At 37.2% G+C, this 23,461-nt stretch overlaps 3 protein-coding genes and 1 pseudogene across 3 annotated transcripts; 2 read left to right on the top strand and 2 right to left on the bottom strand.

Annotated features, from left to right (window-relative positions):
* Positions 1 to 372: 372 nt before the first annotated feature.
* On the bottom strand, positions 373 to 2,995 carry LOC145009147 (R-linalool synthase QH1, chloroplastic-like). The gene is made up of 7 exons (XM_078967818.1): positions 2,722 to 2,995; positions 2,374 to 2,644; positions 1,902 to 2,274; positions 1,595 to 1,813; positions 1,354 to 1,492; positions 995 to 1,243; positions 373 to 850 (listed from the first exon to the last, which is right to left on the bottom strand). Exons 1-7 carry the CDS (start codon positions 2,947 to 2,949, stop codon positions 551 to 553), a joined length of 1,779 nt encoding a protein of 592 aa, XP_078823944.1. The 5' UTR covers positions 2,950 to 2,995; the 3' UTR covers positions 373 to 550.
* Positions 2,996 to 3,723: 728 nt separating this feature from the next.
* On the top strand, positions 3,724 to 5,597 carry LOC145010506 (uncharacterized). Its single transcript, XM_078969037.1, has 4 exons — positions 3,724 to 3,727; positions 4,506 to 4,661; positions 5,007 to 5,022; positions 5,138 to 5,597. Exons 1-4 carry the CDS (start codon positions 3,724 to 3,726, stop codon positions 5,547 to 5,549), a joined length of 588 nt encoding a protein of 195 aa, XP_078825163.1. The 3' UTR covers positions 5,550 to 5,597.
* Positions 5,598 to 7,787: 2,190 nt separating this feature from the next.
* LOC145010505 (uncharacterized) lies at positions 7,788 to 9,303 on the top strand (annotated as a pseudogene).
* Positions 9,304 to 20,384: 11,081 nt separating this feature from the next.
* Positions 20,385 to 22,955, bottom strand: LOC145010503 (uncharacterized). The gene is made up of 7 exons (XM_078969036.1): positions 22,037 to 22,955; positions 21,690 to 21,720; positions 21,502 to 21,595; positions 21,253 to 21,258; positions 20,971 to 21,132; positions 20,827 to 20,882; positions 20,385 to 20,781 (listed from the first exon to the last, which is right to left on the bottom strand). The coding sequence occupies exons 1-7, from the start codon at positions 22,953 to 22,955 to the stop codon at positions 20,385 to 20,387; spliced, it is 1,665 nt and encodes a 554-aa protein (XP_078825162.1).
* Between the last annotated feature and the right edge of the window lie 506 nt (positions 22,956 to 23,461).

Genomic DNA, 23,461 nt, shown 5'->3' with positions numbered 1-23,461 from the left:
AAAGTCCAATTAAAGGAATAGTGGACATACAGCGGCCGGATATGATTTCTTGTCCAAAGAACTTCAAAGAGAAATTAATGCAATGAAGTCTATATTTTTGTGTTATTGTTAGGGTTCTTGCTTTTTATAAGTATCTTTTCACTTTTTCCGTCTGACTTTTTCCGTCACTTTCCATGTTTAAATCTTATATATAATTTGGGAACTGATTCGTACACAACATTTATAATTTACGGCAACTTTTGGTGATTTGGTTTGATGCAAAATTATGTCTAATGAATAATTATAAATGTACTTTTTATGTTACTGAATTTATTTATTTGTTATTGATTTGGAATCTAACAAAACAATAGGTGTCCATATAAGGGTATCCATTTAATAAATTTGATATAAACTCTAAAAACTTTGGAAATTAAGGGGTCCATGGACATCCTATATATAAGCCGATTCCACCTCCAATCATCTCCACCCTACAGATCTTTACCGAACAATCTTATTTATTTATTTATTTACAAATAAAGATCACCTATATTAAAAGACACATTAATCTTTACTATTCGATTCCTAGGATTGGATTGAAGAACAAAGATATTACTTGCGACTTTATCAAATCTGGACGCCCATACCCATCTCCATTGGAGTACATAAATTGTGCAACTCTAGCAAGGTTTGTAGCACCATTACTAAATTCCCATAAAAATGGACACTTTGCACCTTCTCGGGCTTTATTAAGTTTCTTCCATGTCTTGTTGATTAATAATTCGATATACTTTCTAGCTTCTTCTTCAGTTGCACCAGTCTCATGCATATAACATTGAATTGATTTTGGATTATCGCCTCTTGCAATCTCATCCTTAAATACATAAAAGAAGAAAAGTTTAAGCTTAATTATTTCTGTATAGGTATTGAAAATTTCACATAAAAAAATACTAATATTGTTCTAAAATTATCCCAAATGAAAGTATCTATTATGATTAACTAACAAAGAAATAATTACCGAGGATGTCGCCAAGTCATCAGCTAGTCGTAATATTAGGGATGAGTAGCGAACGATATTTTCAGCTCCTTTTAAGCCTTGCAAGATTTCTTCTGTTGCACCGATTGATGTCAAAAAACTAAGATGCATGAGTATTACAGGAGCCCCTACCGATATATAACCATTCTCTAAGTACTCTTCTAGTGTTGGTGTATGTCCACTATGGTGCCACCGTACTTCTACTATGTATGAGTTGCATAAATCTGCCCACTACAATGTTACCATTCCAGAATACAAAAGTAAGATTCCAAAATCACACTTTAATTACCAGGAACGAATAGGATAATTTTATAGTTCAAGAAGATGGATTAATCTATTACTGTTTTCTTTAGGTAAGGAAGGATGAAGAATCCGGTTTGGGTCAAAGCATTATATGAGATGTGGTTTATCGAGTTGTAAAATCCATGAAAACATATCTTCATATAATCCGGGAGTTCATCCACCAAATTGATATCCCATCTACGAATTAGAAACTTCTTTAAGATCATGTGAAATTTGTTCAAATTCTAGTTGATAAACTTGTATTTCTAAAGGATGAAAGAGTGGTTAACTAACAATTACTTGTTTATAGCATCGGTAAATTGATAAAGTTCATCCAAAGTACCATACACATCATAGACATCATCAAGAGTGGTTATTAAGGCTCCAACCGTCAATAGAGTTTTCCTTTCCTCACTAAAGTGCGGTAGGTAATTGATTCCAACCGCCCACAACAAATTCTCAACCAATCGGTCTCGGGCAAAACTTAACTTTTTTTCCCAACATATATCTCTCCACCATCTATACATTTCAGAAATCATGATTACTTTATAGAAAATCATTTTATATGTAACAAATCACAGTGAAAAAAAAAAGATAAAAACGTTACCTTGATGAGTGTTTTAGATCTTCAAGGTGGATAGCTTGAACCATATTAAAATCCAATTTTGCTAGCTCAACCAGGGTTGGATTCATGCTATTTCTTTTTTCATACTCCTCAATGTACCATATTGCCTCTACCCTTGGTACTCTCCAGTGTAGTGGAAGCTCTAAAGCATGAGTTACTAATGATGATAAATTTTCAGGAATGTATTCAAAATTATCTTTGAGATATATGGTGGTGAAGTCTCTAACATGGTCCAGAATGCTTTCATTTTCAAATGAATGATAAGAAGCCTCGTACAAGTTCAACATGCATATCATATCCTCGTATAAGTGTGGCTTAAGATTTTCAATATGGTCCTTGAAGTTGCAAAATATCTCTATTTATATATAAAAAGAAAATTAATGAAAAATATAAGCTTGTGAGTCGTCTTCCATGAAACTTGACATTTTTCAGATGATGTAAGTGGTAAAAGTACCTTCAGGGACATAATAACCATGTTGTCTCATTAATCTAAAACCAAGGGCTTTAAGATTGAGATTCATTGAATTCCACTTATCGTGAGTATGGTAGAAATTGTGATAAATCTTCTCCAGGAGATAACTTATCTCATCACGAAAATGATATGCTATTCCAAGTCTCTGTAAATCATCAATCAGTTCAAGGGTAGTCAATGGCTTTCGGACATTAGCTATCAAGGCCTTCACTGCTTCCATCATACTATCTCTTCTTGACGTGTAATCATTTCCCTATGCATGTAGCTTAAATTTTTTAATAAACATTCAAAACGAAAGTAAGTTTAAAAGGGAAATGGTTAGATAAATACCTTATATTTGATAGGGAGTGACTGAATATGATCAAATGACCATAGAGATGGCACATAGTTTGCTGATCGTCTAAGAAGGGGTTGAGTTGTTGTGCCTGAAACTGAATTGGATTGTGATGAATATAATGTCTTGCAAATATTAAAACCTTTCCTTTTGGCATAAGATTTTTTGTAAAATAGCAGAGTTGAACTGGAAAAGAAAGACACTAAAACCAGTGAGAAACACATATCTCAAAGCCAAGGACTACAATTGTATTGATGCACACTTTTTACGGTCACTGTGATCGCTATTTATAAGACTATTGCTTATTTAACTTTATATATGGTCCAGTAGTCCACAAACGCCAAAATTATCTTGTTTCATTGTTTTCATGGCCAATAATATCAACTATTGGGTTAACTCAGTAAAAGCAATTAAGTTTTACACCCAATTTTAATTGGGTTTTTCTTTTAACACCAATCTAGTGCTATAAGCATATAGGTTTTTAATTTACACACATGACACATGCACCTACTTTTACTTTTGATTCCGAACGGGTTTTTCTTTTTTTCTAACCCATTGCTCACCAATTGCGCACGTCTCTCTCTCTCTCTCTCTCTCTCTCTCTCTCTCTCTCTCTCTCTCTCTCTCTCTCTCTCTCTCTCTCTCTCTCTCTCTCTCTCTCTCTCTCTCTCTCTCTCTCATCATGTCTAACTTTTATAATTATTCATTACTCACCTTTTTTAAGCTCTCTCTTATATAATTATTTTGTTATACTTTATAATATTTATATTGTAATATTTTGAAACTATACTTATACATACTCTTTTAAAGTAATATTTTTTTATAAACAAGTGTAGAAAAAAATTGTGACTTTATACTTCTTTTAGATAGTAACATATATTTTTTTTTTATAATTAATGATATTAGGTTTATGAAAATGAAATAAAAAGTCTAAAAAAAGACGGTGGCTTATGTCTAACAAAAAATAAAATTAATCAAAAATTTATGCTATAAAAAAGATGGGTTTACGGAAATGGAAAAAAAATAAAATGTATTAAATTTGTAGGTTTAGGATAAGGATAACAAACTTGATGAGGTTAATTTTCATATAATTGTTATAATGTTAATAACAATTAATCATTAATATAAAATACGGTTTCGTAAAAATTTTTATTTGAAACACAACTTTGAGGTGATAATCTAACATTAATCGGTTTTAACTAATGATAATAGGTTTATTGAAATGAAAAAAAAAAATTATGGCCTTCTAACGAAAAAATATAATATATTAAATTTATGAAAATGGAAAAAAAAAATAAAAATATATTAAATTTGTGGGATTACATCTAAAATCGAAGTTAAAAAATAAAGGAAAAGAAGGTTAAAAAAATTATGATTCTAACAACGACGACTTTGTGGTTTCGGTGGTCCTGTAAAACGACGACGACACACACACACACACACATATATATATATATATATATATATATATATATATATATATATATATGAAAAAATTACAAAAATGGTCCTTATGGTATGCATTTTTTTGGGGTTTTAGTCCAAACAGTAACTTTTTTGGTTTCATAGTTCTTTTGGACTACTTTCATTGTAGAATTGGTTCCTGATAATCTTGAAAAGGCTATATTGCCCTTTTAATTTGTTTTTTCCATTTACATAAATACTTTTTTTCTTTTATTTAATTATAAATGTTAAATAAAATCAAGAATGGGACATATCTCTCTCTCTCTCTCTCTCTCTAGAAACTGATTTAATGGCGGATAAGAGCAAAGACCTACAGCGATCGTGGAATCATCGTCAAAAACATTTCTCTACCCACTTCACGAAATCGCCATGACTCCAACCCACAAGCTTCTGTTAAAGCAATGGCTTGAAGAAGAACTGATCCTGAATCGAATCGCTCTCAAAGAATATTACTCCGATTCTTCCTCCAAGCGTAGGAAAAGCCTCGACAGGTGTAACTCCATACGGAAAATGGTCATGGCGCCTTAAAAAGATTTCCAAGCATCAGCAGTGAGTGAGAATTAGCAAGGGATTCATATTCAAATTCCTTAAGAGATGATTGCTCAGAGACATTTGAATTAGGGTTCAAAGACAATAGCGAGAAGAAAGAGGGGAAGAAACCAAGACGATGGAGATGGAAATTATGGGGTTCATCCACCGCTATGGAGGATCCAACAAAGACGACGACGACACTTTCAGCAGAGTAAATGGCGTCGAAAGATCATACTCAAAATCATGGCAAGATCGAACAAAATCAAAAGGGGGATTTAACAAAAAGGTATTACGAAGCAACAGTTGTGTAAGTTAGAGAAATTCTTCATTCAACACCACCAAGAAACCAAACTCTGAAACCAACGGGAAGAACAAGAGAGTTGGAGGAGATGAATTTGTTCTTGAGAGGAATCGAAGTGCAAGATATTCACCAAATCACACATATAGTGGACTCCTTCGTTTCTACTTGAGGGGGTCTACATCTGGATCATGCAACCAATCATGGATCCCATCTCTCTGTTCGCTCCTCTGTTCTCTGGGATTAATCTGGATTTTTCGTTACAAGACAAACACAAAATCACATCTGGAGAAATTACTGGAGAGGGAGAAAGAAGATGGGAAGTTATTGGGGAAGTGTGTGGAGGAATTGAAGAAGAAAGGTTTGGAGTTTGATTTGTTGAAGGAAGTTGATGCACTTCGAAGGGCTAAAAGTTTGAGGGTTGAAGGTAAAGAAGTGAAGAAATGGTCAACGAGAGACTCTGTTACTCTGTTTTTCTTCACTGTTTCTTGTTTGGTTCTTGCTCTTACTAGGGTCATTCTCTGCAATTGATCCAAAATGGTGATATGGGTTTTAATTTTTTTGATTACTTAAGTGGGATTTGGGTTTCTGGTTCGACATTGCATAAGTATCTATGAGTGTGTTTTGGCAGAAGTGGGATTTCAGTTGCTGTTTGATTTTGTTGATTTTAGGATGAAGGTGTTTGGATGTTTGTTAGTTTGTTTTTAAAGTGATTGATACGATTTTAGGAATCTTGTATACATGATCACTTGGTTTGATTTTTGGATGAAGGTGTTTGGATGTTTTAATTTCGTGCCTCTTTTTCTTCCGATCAGCCATTGCCAAATCCCCAACTGAGAGAGAGAGAGAGAGGTCTTATTCTTGATTTGATTTAACATTTATAATTAAATAAAAGAAAAGAAGTATTTATGTAAATGGAAAAAACAAATTAAAAGGGCAATATAGTCTTTTCAAGATTATCAGGGACCAATTCTACAATGAAAGTAGTCCAAAAGGACTACGAAACCAAAAAAGTTACTGTTTGGACTAAAACCCCAAAAAAATGCATACCACAGGGACCATTTTTGCAGTTTTGTCTATATATATATATATATATATATATATATATATATATATATATATATATATATATATATATATATATATATATATATATATATTATTTTTAGTTTTATTTATGATTCTATAATTGTAAAAGTATTTTGGTATATTAATATGAAAGTTTGAAAATAAAAAAATATTGAGTTAAATACATATTATATTGGAAGGTTATTGAAGTAAAAAAAAACTATTTGTTATATATATATATATATATATATATATATATATATATATATATATATATATATATATATATATAAGAGAGAGAAAGAGAACAAAAAAAAGAAAAAAAAAACTTTTTCAGAAAACAATGTAAGTAATAATTTATTAATGTTAATGATTAGATTATGTATATTAGATTATTGTTTAGTAGAGTGGTGTGTCCAAAGTAAGATCTTAGTAGAGTGGTGTGTCTAAAGTATGACCTTTTTTATTTGGCTCTAACTTAATTTATAATAACCTTTTTACCATTAATTGGGAGATGCTTCTAATTCTGTTTCATTTGTGCTAAATAATTGCAGGTAGGGATGTTATTTGGGTCAGAACCGGATCGAACCGATCCAAACCCGAATAACCCAAAAATCGAATAAGGGTAATTGCATGAATAGAAAAGTAGACCAAATAACAAATACGGGTCCAATTCGGTTATTACTCAAATAATATGTACAAGTTGCTTAAAAACCTAATATAAGTGAAAAGAACTGAACAAACCGTATTAAGATTCTATAACCAGAATAACATTTACAATATGATTATAGACATCATATTTTTTATGACTTTAGTCACTTATGATTCCATAACAAATATTTTAAATAAACAAATTAGTTAATTAAGAATAATGCAAAGTATATATATATATATATATATATATATATATATATATATATATATATATATATATATATATATATATATATATATAACTGTTTCAAATGTGCAAAAAAAATTAGAATTTGAGTAGTAAGAATGTAAACATGAATTAACTCTCTTTCAATGCATTAGTATACTCAATAAATGATTCATTCTCTACATACTTGAATGGTAATTCTGCAACTACAAATAAGTTTAACAATGCTTTTTTTATTCTTTTCTCATCATGTTTTCAAGTTCTAAAACTACTCTCCTTGTTTTCTTACATGAGTTTCTTGACTTGGAACCAAATTTTTCGTGACTAGACAAGATAGAAATTCGTGAATCCTTAGAGAGGAAGGATCGACACTCAGTTTTTAAATAGAAATGATTTAGCAGGAAGACGACTTCAATAATATGATTGGGTAGGAAGTCGACTTCGGTGTTACGATGCAATAGGTTTTTTTTTTCATTTTAAGACTCACAGAAGGAGGGACAAGGGAAACATGATCAAATCGATTGAATGTAGGTCATTCGGTGTCGAAAGAAAAATACAATTCGAAAATGATTTTTCAATTCCATGTCATGTATTTAAAACTGAGTAAGCTTTTATTTGGGTAACCTGGACCGAATAACTCGAGAACAAAATAAGATTAATATGATTATCCCAAAAACCAAATCGAATTGCTTATTCGGGTATAATTCGGTTCGGGTTTCTAGACGAAATTCTCACCCCTAATTGTACAATGCAATTTTGTATTGTTTTGGAGGAGCAGGAAAAGATGAAGTAACTATTAACAATTTGACAAAATTGCAAGAATGGTCCCTGTGGTATGTCCAAAATTGCTACTTTGGGCCAAACAGTTTTGGAGTAGCACTAATAGTCCAAAAGTTTTCATTTTACCGTGGTTTTGGTCCAAATCAGTTTAAAAAAAATCTAAAAATGACAGATTTGCCCTTTTCTATTTCTTTTTTGCTTTTTCTTTTTGTTATTCGATTATTGTCTAACTAAAAATGACATTTTAGAAATTCTCTCTCTCTCTCTCTCTCTCTCTCTCTCTCTCTCTCTCTCTCTCGTACGTCTTCTTCCTGAAAAGAACACACCATTTTAATCTCCTCCCCCTTCTTCACTTCATCATAAACTCCAAAACCCCACTCACTTCTCACCCTCCATAAATAGAAAGCGAGCATTCTTTTGCGATTTCAAGCAAACCCCACATATTTTCACAAGCTTGATTTCATTTGGATCTTAAATCTCTCGAGCTTGGCACGTCTCTCTTCTCTCTCAACTACATTCACATCAAGAACCCTCAATCGCTCTATTTCGTTCAAACCTATTTATTGTTCTGCATTAGTTTTCGTTTCCCACTTAAACCCTAACATCTCCATATTTCTTCGACCACACACCTTCAACGGAACCTTATCCGACTTGTATCAATGGTAGAATTGGGCGGAAACCCTAGCATCATCTATTGGTTCATCTTTCACAGATTTAGATAACGGCCCAGACTCCAAAATTTTACACAGAGAACTCAATTTTGATTGAAGATGCTCTAGAAAACCCAAAATCATTACTAACCGTCAACGAATCCAAACACAACATTGTTTTGCGATTAAGAGCTTATTTGGGTGATCTTTACTCTTTATGGAAACAAGGGATTGAAAAGAGAAAATTGTTTCAATATATTACAGGATGTGACCATCGGAGGATTTGGTTCGAAGTGTCGAAGAAGGTGTTCTGATTCCAACGCCTAAAACAGAGTTGATAATCCATCGGGTGGAAGATGTGATCAAGCAGAGTCAAGAATTAAACAATGTTTTGTGGGTGGGTTTAGGTACGGGTTCTAGTGCAATAGTTATTGGAATCGGGAGGATTTCATGGATTAGGATCAAGAGAGAATGTGGGTTTGTGTGTTTGAGAGAGAGAGAGAGAGAGAGAGAGAGAGAGATTTTATTTTATTATTTTTTTAGTTAGAAAATATTAAATAAGAAAAAGAAAAATCAAAAAACAAATGGGAAAGGGAAAACCCGTCATTTTTAGATTTTTTTAACTGATTTCGACCAAAACCGAAAGAAAATGAAAACTTTTGGACTATTAGTGCTAGTCCAAACATGTTTGGCCCTATGTAGCAATTTTGGACATAACACGAGGACCATTCTTGCAATTTTATATAATGATTTTAAAGGTTTCACAATTTTTCGAATGGTTTAGAGAACTAGAAAGAAAAAGAAAGAGAGCAATAGGCACGTAAAAGTTGAAAGAAATGGAAGCGGCAGTTTATTAAAGAAAATAAAACGTCAGATCGGGTCGGATAAAAATTCTGAATCGCGTTAGAAAATGGTTGTTTCAATTATAAGCGCCGATTGCATTAAATGTGCTTCGACGTGCAATAAAGGAAATGTGTTTTCAATGTGCATGATTCAGACAAAATGATTACTTAAAATGTTTTTTTCCTGACCTCACATATTACCCAAAAGATAAGTATAATAATCGTTAAATATCTAATTTTATATTGTGTAAATTACAAGAATAGTCTCTATGGTTTGGGTTAACTTGCAAATTTACCCTTAATTCTTTTTCTTAATCAGAACCATCCGAAGATGTGTTTTTATTGCTTTTTTTTGTCTCTCACCTAGTTTAAATGACTCTTCTACCCTTATTTATTTATTTAAACATTTTTGTCATTTATTTATTATCAAATTGTTTTATTATTACTTAATAAAAAGTATAACCCAAAAGGCTAAAGACCCGCCAGAGACCTCCTATTGCTATCCTCTCGTTACCATCTTTGCACCTCTCTTAGTCTTCTTCTCACATCCCTCCATTATCGTCGGCGTTTACTGACCCTCGTTAGAGTCCCTGGAAAGACCCTCACTTCTTCCCCTCTTCCTATAAAACCCGAAATCCAGTTTTTTCATGGTGTAACCATGATGCATTCCATCAAAATTGGCGCACAACAAACATCACAGAAACATTATGAGTCGGGGCGACCACTACCATCGATGACGTGAATCAGAGTCTGTAAAAACTACTAAAAATTCAAGATACCCAACATCACCATCTATTATATCATTTGAGGATTAACAGACAGGTGGTTTTCACAACTTACAATATAAACCTCACTACAAAAATACTACACTATCCTCAACAACAATTCACTTATCCTAATCTAATAAGAAGATCAAGAATAATGATGTAACATCCGGAATTTCAGGTATTATATTTATTCATTTTATTTTGAGTTTTTTTTGAAGAACTCGGCGAGTTGGTTCGTAGACTCGCCTAGTAGAGACGCAATTTCTCACCCGGATTAATGACCGGACTTGACAAGTCGCATTGGTGGACTCAGCGAGTCCGGGCCATTTAATGAAACCCTAATATCTCGGGTTTGGGGCTTATTTAAAGGGCCTTATGGCCGTCATTTGTGCTCACCAGCCCCTCAGAACGAAACACTAGTGAACTTGAGCGTTTGGAGTGAGAGAAGGAGCCGTTGTCGACCTTGGAGGTGTTGTCTAGCAAGGGAAAGGAAGCTATAGCCAAGAGGAAGCAAGAGGGTTAACTTCCTGAAGATCTGAGGTCCAGAACATCACGTTTAAGGTACTATTTTCGAACCATTTTCTGTTGAGGTGATGTTCATGTTGATTTAGGGCTTATTGAGCCCTTTTGTGACTAGATCTAGTGCTACCATGGTCCCTTAAGCGAGTTAGGTTTTGGATTTGGACCCATGGAGGTCCAGAGTGTGTCTTTGTCCAAGCTTTATATGAGTCTATGGAGGTTTTGGTTTGGGATCATTGTGTGTGAGGTTAAAACACTATTTATAAGTCAATAGGTGTGATATGAGCGCCAAGACATAAACTTTACGTGATAAATAAGTTTGGAAATACTGGATCTATGAGCTAGTGGAACAGATTTGACCTCAGAAGGTCGTTTGGGGTTATGCATGGAATGCACTCACCGAGTCCATTGGTAGACTCGACGAGTTGGAGCGAGTTGTTCCGTGTTTTCGATCCAGGGGTTGGGTAACCAAGTTGGGTGAGTGACTCGGTGAGTCGGAAGGGATTTAGAGGAATCAGGTCCTCGTAGGGACTCGGCGAGTCCACGCCAGACTCAGCGAGTTGGGTTGACCGTTGACCATAGACCAGAGGTGACCGGTGTTGACTTAATAGAGTTAGTCAACCCTAGTTAGGAAAGTGTTAATTAGAGATATATTTGTGTATAGGAGGACTATGGCTCGGGAGATCGAGCACTAGTGATTTCGGGGATTTACGAGTTACTGAGATACGCAAGGTGAGTCTTCTCACTGTACTTTACCTTGAGTAGATAAATAGAGTATATGATACAGTGTTTTATATATATTGTTTGTTGCACTGCATTATTCTATGTGATTTATGCTGTGAATACTTGCAGAGTTAGAACCTGAGGGTTCACAGAGTTTGGGTGCACGGACCCACAGAGTTATAGCCTCGAGTGGCTAATATGTGTTATATGTGGTATTTTGGGGAACTCACTAAGCTTTGTGCTTACAATGTTTTGTGTTATGTGTTTCATGTACTAGTGAGGATCGCGGGGAGGCGCTGGCTTGATCAGTACACACACGGGATTTTTATGCTATGAAATCTTGGGATTAATATATGTTATAAATTGAGTTTCAAACAATGATGTTTTTATGATTTACAAACGAATTATGTTTTTATAAAATGCGAAAAATTGTTTTGGAAATTTACGTCGTTACAAGTTGGCATCAGAGCCTTAGTTTGAGGGATTCGAGTACGCCTTCGGGAGTATTTTAACTCAAACTGAGGATTTGGAAAATGTTTTCAAAAGAAAACCAAGTTTTCTAAAAAGAGTAAAAGATTTTTAGAGAAACACAAAGCAGAGACGTGTGTATGATCGGTCAGCGCCCGAACGGTGATTTCCCAAAATACGCTTATGTTATATGGTTATGAGATTGATATGATATATTCTCTTGCTAGAGTGGGCTAGGTATTCCTATTAGGACTAGGGTGGCCTGATTTGTGATGCCTTAGCCTAGGGGAAAGTGAGCTGCTATGAGATGCTTAAGAGTGAGTAGGTAGCAGTGAGGAGCTATGAGAGATCTATAGAGAGTGCCTTATGCATAATAGAGTACTTGGGACTTAGGATTCTAAGAGGAGGACTTGGGGTGTACACTGATACGGTGCGGATAGTAGTATTGGGCCCGTACTACTGAAAACACCGGGGCGGTGTACAATTCAAGTAAGAATCTTCGGGATGCCAGAGATCAAGGAGGGACGCGTTATCGAGTGCGATTATGATTGAATGAATTTCTAATATATCGTATGTTGTATTTCAGAGGTAGATCATGGTGAGGACACGACGTATGCCAGAGAGCAGCGAGACTAGTGATGAGGAGATCCGCCGGATCATCCACGAGGAAGTGGCTGCGGCCATCAGCACATAGATACCAGAGATGTTCGGGTCTATTAAGACCACGTTGATTGAGACTTTTGATGAGCGTTATGCCGCTCTTTCTGAGGTTGCTGTCGCAGCAGCCACTGCAGTCGTCGCTGCTGCTAGACCGCAAAGGGGTGACTCGTTGTTGTTCAGGGAGTTTAGCAACACGAAGCCACCAGAGTTTGATGGGATGCAGGATTCGATTGCAACGATGAGGTGGGTATCTGACATTGAGGGGTGTTTCTATACTTGCTCGTGTCCGGAGCACTTGAGGGTTCGGTTTGCGCTGAACCAGCTTCGCCTAGGGGCGAAGGACTGGTGGAAGTTCGCGACAGCACACTTTTCTCCATCAAAGCTTGCGGCGGTGGCCTGGGAGAGGTTCACCACCATGTTTCATGATGAGTGCGTTCCCTCGGTGGAACGAGATCGGTTGGCACATGAGTTTTTGACTCTCAAGCAGGGTACGGAGTCTGTTACGGCTATTACTTGGATGTTTCATGAGAGGGCAATGTTCTACCTTGAACACGTGTCTACTGAGCAGGCACGAATAAGCCGTTATTTGAGTATTTTGAGAAGAGACATTCGGGAGTTCGTGTCGAACTCCTTGTACCGGACATTTTCCGAGCTTTAGGCAAATGCTCGGAAGAGGGAGATCGAGCTAGAGACTCAGGCGAGGGAGGAGGCGGAGTCTCAGGGGAGGGATCGGCGACCGGCACAGTCTCAGCCGGCAGCCAAGCGGGCCAAGCCCGCTGATCCCAGGACAGGGAGCCAGAAGGTCCGCACTTGTGGGAAGTGCGGCAAGGGTCATGATGGAGTTTGTAGAGCGGGGTCTTGCTACAAGTGTGGCAAGGAGGGGCATATGGCCAAGGACTGCCCAAAGGGTTCGCAGTGTGTTTTCACTACAACCAGACCGGACACCGGAAGGCAGAGTGTCTGCTGTTGCGAGCGACTAACCAGGGAGCACCACAGGGATCTGCCCCTACTGCTATCAGAGCTACTGAGAGCCGGCCAGTGAAGGCCGACGTACTAAAGGCGCGAGGGAGAGCCTTCCAGTTGACCGCGGAGGAGGTCCCCGTAGCGCCCGATGTCGTGGCTGGTATGTATTCTTTCATGTAATTATTTTAATGCTTAAGATTTTGTGCTTATATTATGATATGCGTAGGTACTTTTCTTGTGAATTCTGTACCTGCTTTGGTGTTATTTGATTTGGGTGCGAGTCGATCTTTTATATCATTGGCTTTCAGTCGGCACATTGGTATTAGTCGAGACGCGTTGAGTCGCCGTCTAAGAGTTTCCATCGCCGACGAGAGACCAGTGTATGCTACGGAGGTGATTCGAGGATGTGTACTTGAGATTTTCAGTGTAGAGTTTCCTATTGATTTGGTCCCGATTTCGATGGGGGACGTCTGTGTCATCGTAGGCATGGATTGGTTGAGCAGATTTGGAGTAGTTATCGACTGCGAGCGACAGCTGGTGACTATACGAGACCCAAGTGGGGGAGTTATTACGGTGTACGGCGAGGGTACCCATCCCGATTCAGCGTTTTGTTCGACTGCTAGAGCGAGGCAAAGTCTACAACAGGGCTGTAGTGGTTTTGTAGCGTATGCGACGGATACGAGGGTTGGTGCAGGGAGACCGAGTACGGTTGAGGATGTCCCGATGGTGAGTGAATTCCCGAATGTCTTCCTCGAGGAGTTACCGGGTGTGCCTCCCGAGAGACAGGTTGAGTTTCGTATTGATTTGATTTCGGGGGCAGCTCCTATTGCCAAGGCGCCCTATCGCCTTGCACCTCCAGAGATGCATGAGTTATTCTCGCAGCTTTAGGAGCTGCTGGGGAAGGGTTTTATTCGGCCGAGTAGCTCGCCATGGGGACCACCGATCCTTTTTGTGAAGAAAAAGGATGGTTTGCACCGAATGTGCATAGATTATCGAGAGCTGAACAAGTTAACGGTCAAGAACCGTTATCCTTTGTTGAGGATTGATGATTTGTTCGATCAGCTGCAGGGAGCATCTTGGTTTTCCAAGATGATCTGAGATCTGGATATCATTAGATGAGGGTGAGCGAGGAGGACATCCAGAAGACTGCGCTCCGGACTCGTTATGGGCATTACGAGTTCGTAGTGATGCCATTCGGGCTCACCAATGCGCCTGCAACACTCATGGATCTCATGAACAAGGTATGCAGACCGATGTTGGATCGATCAGTGATTGTGTTCATTGACGACATTTTGGTGTATTCTTAGTCCAGGGAGCAGCATGAGGAGCATTTGCGAGAGATCCTCAGCGTGCTGGGATGGGAGAGGCTTTACGCCAAATTCTCCAAGTGTGATTTTTGGTTACGAGAGGTGCAGTTCCTTGGTCACCTCGTTAACCAAGAGAGGATTTTGGTCGATTCGGCCAAGATCGAGGCGGTAATGAGTTGGGAGGTGCCGAAATCTCCTTCTGAGATCAGGAGTTTTCTAGGGTTCGCCGGCTATTATCGGAGGTTCATCAGGGATTTCTCCAAGATTGATGTTCCTCTCACCAGGTTGACCCGGAAAGGTGTGGTGTTCAGTTGGGGCCCAGAGCAGTAGGCCTCATTTGAGACTCTTCGACAGAGATTATGCGAAGCCCCGATGTTGACTCTTCCAAAGGGGATGGGGGACTTCGTGGTGTATTGTGAGGCATCGATATCTGGTTGGGCACGGTGTTGATGCATAGGGGGCATGTGATCGCATACGCATCGAAGCAGCTGAAGCCTCATGAGGCAAAATATCCCACCCACGATCTAGAGTTAGGGGCTGTGGTGTTCGCCCTCAAGATTTGGCGCCATTACCTGTATGGGGTTCGGTGTACGATATACACAGATCACAAGAGTTTGAAGTATTTAATGTATCAGCAAAACCTAAACATGCGTCAGAGGAGATGGTTGGATGTGGTAAAGGATTATGATTGCGAGATCCTGTACCACCCGAACAAGGCTAATGTGGTGGCCGACGCTCTAAGTCGTAGAGCAGAGAGCACCCCGATTCGGGATATTTGTATGAGATTGACAGTGATGACTCCGGTATTGGACACCATCAGAGGGGCTCAGGCTGAGGCAGTGAGACCAGAGAACTACAAAAGAGAGCGAGTTATCGGGCAGGTGATGGAGTTCGTGACCGATAGTAGAGGGTTTATGACCTTCCAGGGTCGGATTTGGGTACCGTTTGTTGGAGGAATGCATACCATCTTGATGGAGGAGGCACATAAATCGAGATTCTCGGTGCATCTCGGAGCCACTGAGATGTTTCTAGATCTTAAAAAGGAGTATTGGTAGCCCTGTATGAAGAGAGATGTAGCATGGTTTGTTGAGAGGTGTCTAACATGTCGTAAGGTTAAGGCCAAACATCAGAGACCGCATGGTAATTTGCAGCCACTGGAACTCCCTGAGTGGAAATGGGAACAGTTATCCATGGATTTTATCACCAAATTGCCGAGAACAGCGAGGGGTGTCGATGTAATTTGGGTGATAGTAGACCGTTTGACAAAGAGCGCTCACTTTCTCGCCATTGGTGAGAGTTCTTTTGTGGAGAAGTTGGCAGAGATATATGTGAGAAAGGTGGTATCGCGACATTGGGTGCCTATCTCGATTGTGTCAGATCGAGTTGTGCGTTTCACTTCCAGATTTTGGAAGAAATTTCATGAAGAGATGGGTACGAGGCTGCATTTTAGTACCACATACCACCCACAGACTGACATACAGAGTGAGCGGACAATTCAGACGCTTGAGGACATGCTCCGAGCATGTGTGTTGGATTTTGGCGAAAGTTGGGACACGTATTTTCCCTTAGCAGAGTTCTCCTACAATAACAACCATCATTCGAGCATTGGTATGCCTCCTTTTGAGCTGTTGTATGGGAGGAGGTGTCGGACTCCCATTTGTTGGGGAGAGTTAGGGCAATGAGTGATGGGTAGCACAAAGATTTTGCTTCAGACAACAGAGCAGATACAGGGGGTCAGGCAGAGATTTTTGACCGCTCAGAGCCGCCAGAAGAGTTATGCGGATAGACGACGATCCGAGCTTGAGTTCCAGGTCGGTGACTATGTTCTCCTGAAGGTATCTCCTTGGAAATGAATGATTCGATTCAAGAAGAGGGGCAAGCTAGGGTGGGCAGGGTAGCGTATCGCTTAGAGCTACCTACGGAGTTGGAGCGGATTCATAATACCTTCCACGTGTCTCAGTTGAGGAAGTGTATAGACAACGAGTCGGCGGTAGTGCCGCTAGAGGACATTCAGGTAGATGCGAGCCTGAACTACGCGGAGAGACCAATTTCGATTTTGAATCGGAAGATCAAGGTTCTGAGGAACAAGGAAGTGCCCTGGTGTAGGTTCAGTGGCAACATCGAAAAGGATCCGAGTTGACCTGGGAGCCAAAGCGTGAGATGCGGGAACAGCATCCGGAGCTATTTTAGGAATGAGACTTCGAGGGCGAAGTCAGATTCAAGTGGGAGAGAATTGTAACATTCGGAATTTCAGGTATTATATTTATTCATTTTATTTTGAGTTTTTATGGAAGAACTCGGTGAGTTGGTGCGTAGACTCGCCGAGTAGAGATGCGATTTCTCACCCGGATTAATGACCGGACTCGACGAGTCGCATTGTTGGACTCAGCGAGTCCACGGTGTTTAATGAAACCCTAATTTATCGGGTTTGGGGCTTATTTAAAGGGCCTTATGGTCGTCATTTGTGCCCACCATCCCCTCAGACCGAAACCCTGGTGAACTTGAGCGTTTGGAGTGAGAGAAGGAGCCGTTGTCGAACTTGGAGGTGTTGTCTAGCAAGGGAAAGGAAGCTATAACCAAGAGGAAGCAAGAGGGTTAACTTCCTGAAGATCTGAGGTCCAGAACATCACGTTTGAGGTACTATTTTCGAACCATTTTCTGTTGAGGTGATGTTCATGTTGATTTAGGGCTTATTGAGCCCTTTTGTGACTAGATCTGGTGCTACCATGGTCCCTTAAGCGAGTTAGGTTTTGGATTTGGACCCATGGAGGTCCAGAGTGTCTCTTTGTCCAAGCTTTATATGATTCTATGGAGGTTTTGGTTTGGGGTATTTGTGTGTGAGGTTAAAACACCATTTATGAGTCAATAGGTGTGATATGAGCGCCAAGACATAAACTTTACGTGATAAATAAGTTTGGATAGATTGGCTCTAAGAGCTAGTGGAACAGATCTGTGCTCAGAAGGTCATTTGGGTTATGCATGGAATGCACTCGCCGAGTCCATTGGCAGACTCGACGAGTTGGAGCGAGTTGTTCCGTGTTTTCAAACTAGGGGTTGGGTAACCGAGTTGGGTGAGTGACTCGGTGAGTCGGAAGGGATTCAGAGGAATCGGGTCCTCGTAGGGACTCGGCGAGTCCACGCCAAACTCAGCGAGTTGGGTTAACCGTTGACCATTGACCAGAGTTGACCGGTGTTGACTTAATAGAGTTAGTCAACCCTAGTTGGGAAAGTGTTAATTAGAGATGTATTTGTGTATAGGAGGACTATAGCTCGGGAGATCGAGCACTAATGATTTCAGGGATTTACGAGTTACCGAGATACCAAGGTGAGTCTTCTCACTATAATTTACCTTGAGTAGGTAAATAGAGTATGGGATACAGTGTATTATATATATTGTTTGTTGCACTGCATTCTTCTATGTGATTTATGTTGTGCATGCTTGCAGAGTTAGAACCTGAGGGTTCACAGAGTTTGGGTGCACGAACCCACAGAGTTATAGCATCGAGTGGCTAATATGTGTTATATGTGGTATTTTAGGGAACTCACTAAGTTTTATGCTTACAGTGTTTTGTGTTATGTGCTTCAGGTACTAGTGAGGATCGCGGGAAGGCGCCGGCTTGATCAGTACACACATGGGATTTTTATGTTATGAAATCTTGGGATTGATATATGTTATAAATTGAGTTTTCAACAATGATGTTTTTATAGTTTATAAATGAATTATGTTTATATAAAATGCGAAAAATTGTTTTGGAAATTTACGTCGTTAAAAATGAACTTATTAACAAAATACAGAGAGAACTCTGAATATGATGAAAACCCTAAAACGAGAGAAACATGATAGATTTACAGAGCTGGAATGATTGAATAATGAATCTTCTCAAGCTCATTTGACCTTTAAGTATTCAGGTTACCTTCTACCTAATGACCCGCGTGTTTACCCGAGCCAACAACTTGAACAATACACTTTCAACCCTTCAACATTCTATTTATACTTGTAACATCCCTCAAACAAACACAAAGTATACAAATATATAATTAATATCAAAATGTTAGTTTGAATAATAAAGATTATATATTTTAATAGCCCCCCTCAAACAAAACATTTTGAAAAAGGATTTATTAAACAAAGCTTCTCACTAAGACACTCATGTTGAGAAGACAAAAGAGACTTAGTAAACATATCTGCTACTTGATCAAAAGAACCAATTTTAACTAATTTTACAACTCCTTTAATAAATTCTTCCCTTATAAAGTGAACATCAATTTCAAAATGTTTTGTCTTATCATGAAAAACTGGATTCGTAGCAAGGTTAATAGTTGACTCATTATAACAAAAAATATTCACAAGATCATAAACTTTAAAACCAATATCATAAAGAATTTTCATAATCCATATCAATTCACATGATAAAGAGCTTAATGCTCTGTATTCAAACTCTGGTGAAGAATGAGATATTGTATACTATTTCTTGCTTTTCCAAGAGACATGTGAACTACCAAAAAACACTACATAACCAATTACTGACTTTCTAGAAAACAACTTTTTTGCCCAATCAGCATCAGAAAAACGTTTTACTAACAACTCATTTGACTGAGACTTTAAAGAACTAACACCTTTACCTCGACAAAGTTTAAGATACCTTAATAAACTCATTTCAACTTAAAAATGAGTTTTAGTAGGCTTATGCATATACTGACTCAAAACATGCACAACAAATGCAATGTCAGGCCTAGTAATAGTTAGGTAAATAAGTTTACCAAAACATCTTTGGTAACATCAACAACAACATTTAACTCAAGAGGAGTCTTAACAGGCTTGCAACTTGACATACCAAAATCATGCAAAAGTTCCAAACAATATTTCCTTTGACACAAACAAACTCCATTTGGAACATTAACCACTTCAATACCCAAAAAATATTTCAACTTTCCCAAATGTTTTATAAGAAATTGGGATTTCAAAAATTCTTTTACTTTTGTTATTTCATTTTCACAATTTCCTGTAACAATAATATCATCAACATACACTAAAAGTATAACAACCAACTTTCCTGAAACCTTAACAAACATAGAATGATCATTACAACTCTGTTTAAAACCAAAGCTAATTAAAGAACTACTTAGCCCTTTCATTCCACTTTCTTAGTGCCTGTTTTAAACCATAAAAGGATTTTAACAGTTTACAAACTCTTTTGCCATTCTTACTATGATAACCAAGAGGTAAATACATATAGACATCTTCTTCAAGAGACCCATATAGCAAAAAGAATTATTAATGTCAAACTGATACAAATTCCAATTAGAATTCACAGCCAAAGTAATAACAAGACGTATAGTAACAATTTTGGCAACAGGAGCAAAAGTCTCATAATCAATACATGCCTTTTGATTATTACCTTTAGCAATTAACCTAGCCTTATATCTTTCTATGTCTCTATTTTCTTTATACTTTATCTTATATATCCAGCGACACCCTGTAGGTTTCGTATTTTTAGGTAAATTTGTTATTATCTAGGTATTGTTTCTATACAGAGCTTCCATTTCCTGATTCATAGCTTTAATCCATTCAGGATTAAGTGATGCCTCATAAAAAGATTGAGGTTCAACGGTTTTATCAAGATTAGACACAAAACATTTATTTTCAGAATTTAACTTTGAATAAGTAAGAGTTTTTTAAATCCCATATTTATATTTTCCTTCTACAATATAATCTTTAATTTTAGATGGAAGTCTAATTTATCTTCTAGTACGAGTAACACCAATAGGTTGAGTATCTGATGAATCAAGAACAAAATAAATATTTTCCTCTGTCCTGACAGATGAATCACGAGAACTAACAGAACTAGGACCAGGCCTATCAATTAAAGGCACATTGTACTCTTCAAATCTTAAACTAGTATCTGACTCCTTTCCTGCAGTACCTATTCTACTAGGACTTAAAGGAGAACTAGCACCATCTAAATGATGATCTAGTTCCCGACTTCTATTAGACACACCATCATCAATGTAATTTTCATAAATAACAAGATCATCATAGGAAAATGGGTCAAACCCATTAGAAACATCATTAGATTTACTAAAAACAAGACTCTGCATTCTGAATGGAAACACAGATTCGTAGAACATAACATCCCTAGAAACAAACATAAAATTTGAATCAAGACTAAATACTTTATACCCTTTCTTATCTACAGAGTAACCCATAAAAACCCATTTTTCAGAACGAGGACAAAACTTATCAAAATTATTTAGATTAGTAGTAAAGCACAAACATCCAAACAAACGAAGATTATCAAAATTGGGTGACTTTTTATACACTAACATATGGAGAAAGTCCTTTTAGAAAAGAAGAAGGTGTTCTATTAATTAAGAAAACTGATGTGAGAATAACATCACCCCAGTACTTTAATGGAACTCCTGATTGAAACATTAAAGACCTAGCAACATTAAGAATATGCTGATGTTTCCTTCCTACAACTCCATTCTGTTGCGGAGTGTAAACACAAGAGGTTTGATTAATAATCCCATGACTATCACCAAAGGATTTAAAATGAGAATTAATAAATTCAGTTCCATTGTCAGATCATATAGTTTTAACAATAACCTGAAACTGTTTGTTTAACATATTAAAAAATATCACATAATTTTGAAAAACTTCTTATTTGGACTTAATAAAAAAAACCCAAGTAGCTCTAGTGTAATCATCTACAATAGTTTAAAAGAATCTAAATCCTCCTACACACTCAATTCTATAAGGTTCCTACACATCCAAATGAATAAGTTCTCCAAGTGACTTTGTAATATGAAGACTATTATGAAATGAATCCCTAGTTTGTTAAGATTTGTTAAAAACCTCACAAGGAGGTAGAGAAACATTACTAAAATTAAGTTTATCCCTAAGAATGTTTAACGCTTGGTCAGGAGGATGACCAAGTCTACTATGCCAACTAAATTTAGAAACACAACACACATTCTTAGAAATAGAGGACTTACTACCTGCCACATATGGATCAAGATAATAAAGATCACCAGATTGATTACCAGTCTCCACCACCCCCTTGGACTTTGAATCCTGAATATGAAAATTATGTTCATTAAAAACAACTTCACATTTGCTATCCTTGCATAGCTTATGAACATAAAACAAATTAACATTGAAATCTGGAACAATAAAGACATCAAACAATGTAAGAGAGCTTGACAGCTGGATATTTCCAATTTTATTAATTTGAGTAGAAGATCCATTTGGGTGACTAACCCTTAGATTTGGTTTAGAAACATAAACTGAATCTTGGAGATGTGACTCAGAATAATCATGTGTTGACTAGATCCAGAGTCAACAACCCATTTAGAACCTTTATTGTTAATAAATGAGTTACATGAAATACCTGCCATGTTCACATTGACAGATGTTTCATCTAACCCTTGTTTATTGTCCATAATGAGATTGAGAAACTTAGAATATTGCTCATTAGTTAAAAAATGACAATCATTACTACTATCACCAACTCTAGACCCAGAGGATTCAGTTTGAAAAACAGAAGTTGAATTACTAGAAAAAAAATTATTTTGATTACCAACTTCGGACCTTGGTTTGTAATCCTTTGGATAACCAATAATTTTGTAACATTTATCAATAGAATGACCTTTAAGACCACAATTTTTACACTGATGTATTTGACCCTTAGACTTGGACTTTTTTTGATCAACAAACTTAGATACAAAAGCGGAAGCAGAGGTCTTAGAATTTGAATTTACACTATTAGACCCATGTTTTTTATTTGACTCCTCACATGATACTAAGGAGAAAGAAGTTTTGACAGAATGAAGAGGATCTATTAACAATATATGACTCTTAACTAGATTATAAGAATCATCTAAACCACTTAAAACTTGTATCAACTTCATTAGTTTTGAATGACTCTTAAAACTATCAGCAGCTTCACATGAACACTCAGTAAGATTACTTAACCCATCAAATTCTTTCCAATACGAATCAAGTTTACTAAAATAATCAAACAAAGACGAGCTACCTTGAGAAAGAGGTACAATTTTTTGATGGACATTAAAAATAACTGAACCATCTATTTTATGATCAGTCTCATTTAATTCTTTCCAAAGATCATAAGCACTTTCTGAAAAATCATGGTTAGCATATAGGTTCTCAAAAATAGAACCAAGAATCCAAGAACAAGTAATGGCATTAGCACGTTCCCATTTAGACTCTTTAACGGGATCTATAACAGGTTTAGACACAGTTCCATCAACAAAACCAAGTTTATTACGAGCCTTCAAGGCTCTAACCATTGAACTACGCCAGATCCTAAAATTTTCAGTTCCTAACAACTTCAAACTGATAACACTAGTAACAGTATTATTTGAAGGATAAACATATAGAGGATCATCAAAGTTGACAGCATGATCGGGTTTATCCCCATATCAACTAGAAGACTCAACCCCAGAACCAATCATATTTGCAAGAAATCAAACAAAAAAAGACAGATAATAGTGAAGAAATCAAACAAAACAAACACAGATAAAAGTGAAAGTCGTAGAGTCCAGATGGTCACCACAGTATGTCGGGGCCCAAGACAAGCATTCACCGAATCAAGAAAGCAACTAAAACTAGTAATGATAACAAACCTTATCAGAACTCTAAAAAAAAAGAACAAGAAATCCTCATAGTGAGAGCAGGTGACAACACAACCAGCTATCTAACCGATTAGCTTTTAGATTCGTTCTCAACTAAGGTTTATCGGTGATGAAATCTGACCCTTAGAGAGTTCTTTCAGATAAAGTGAGATTAACCAACC

Source organism: Lactuca saligna, chromosome 8, assembly GCF_052625555.1.
Source record: "Lactuca saligna cultivar CGN05327 chromosome 8, ASM5262555v1, whole genome shotgun sequence".
In the NCBI taxonomy this organism is placed as follows: Eukaryota; Viridiplantae; Streptophyta; class Magnoliopsida; order Asterales; family Asteraceae; genus Lactuca; species Lactuca saligna.
Note: the sequence above shows the minus strand (reverse complement) of the source record. Positions and strands in the feature narration are given on the sequence as shown.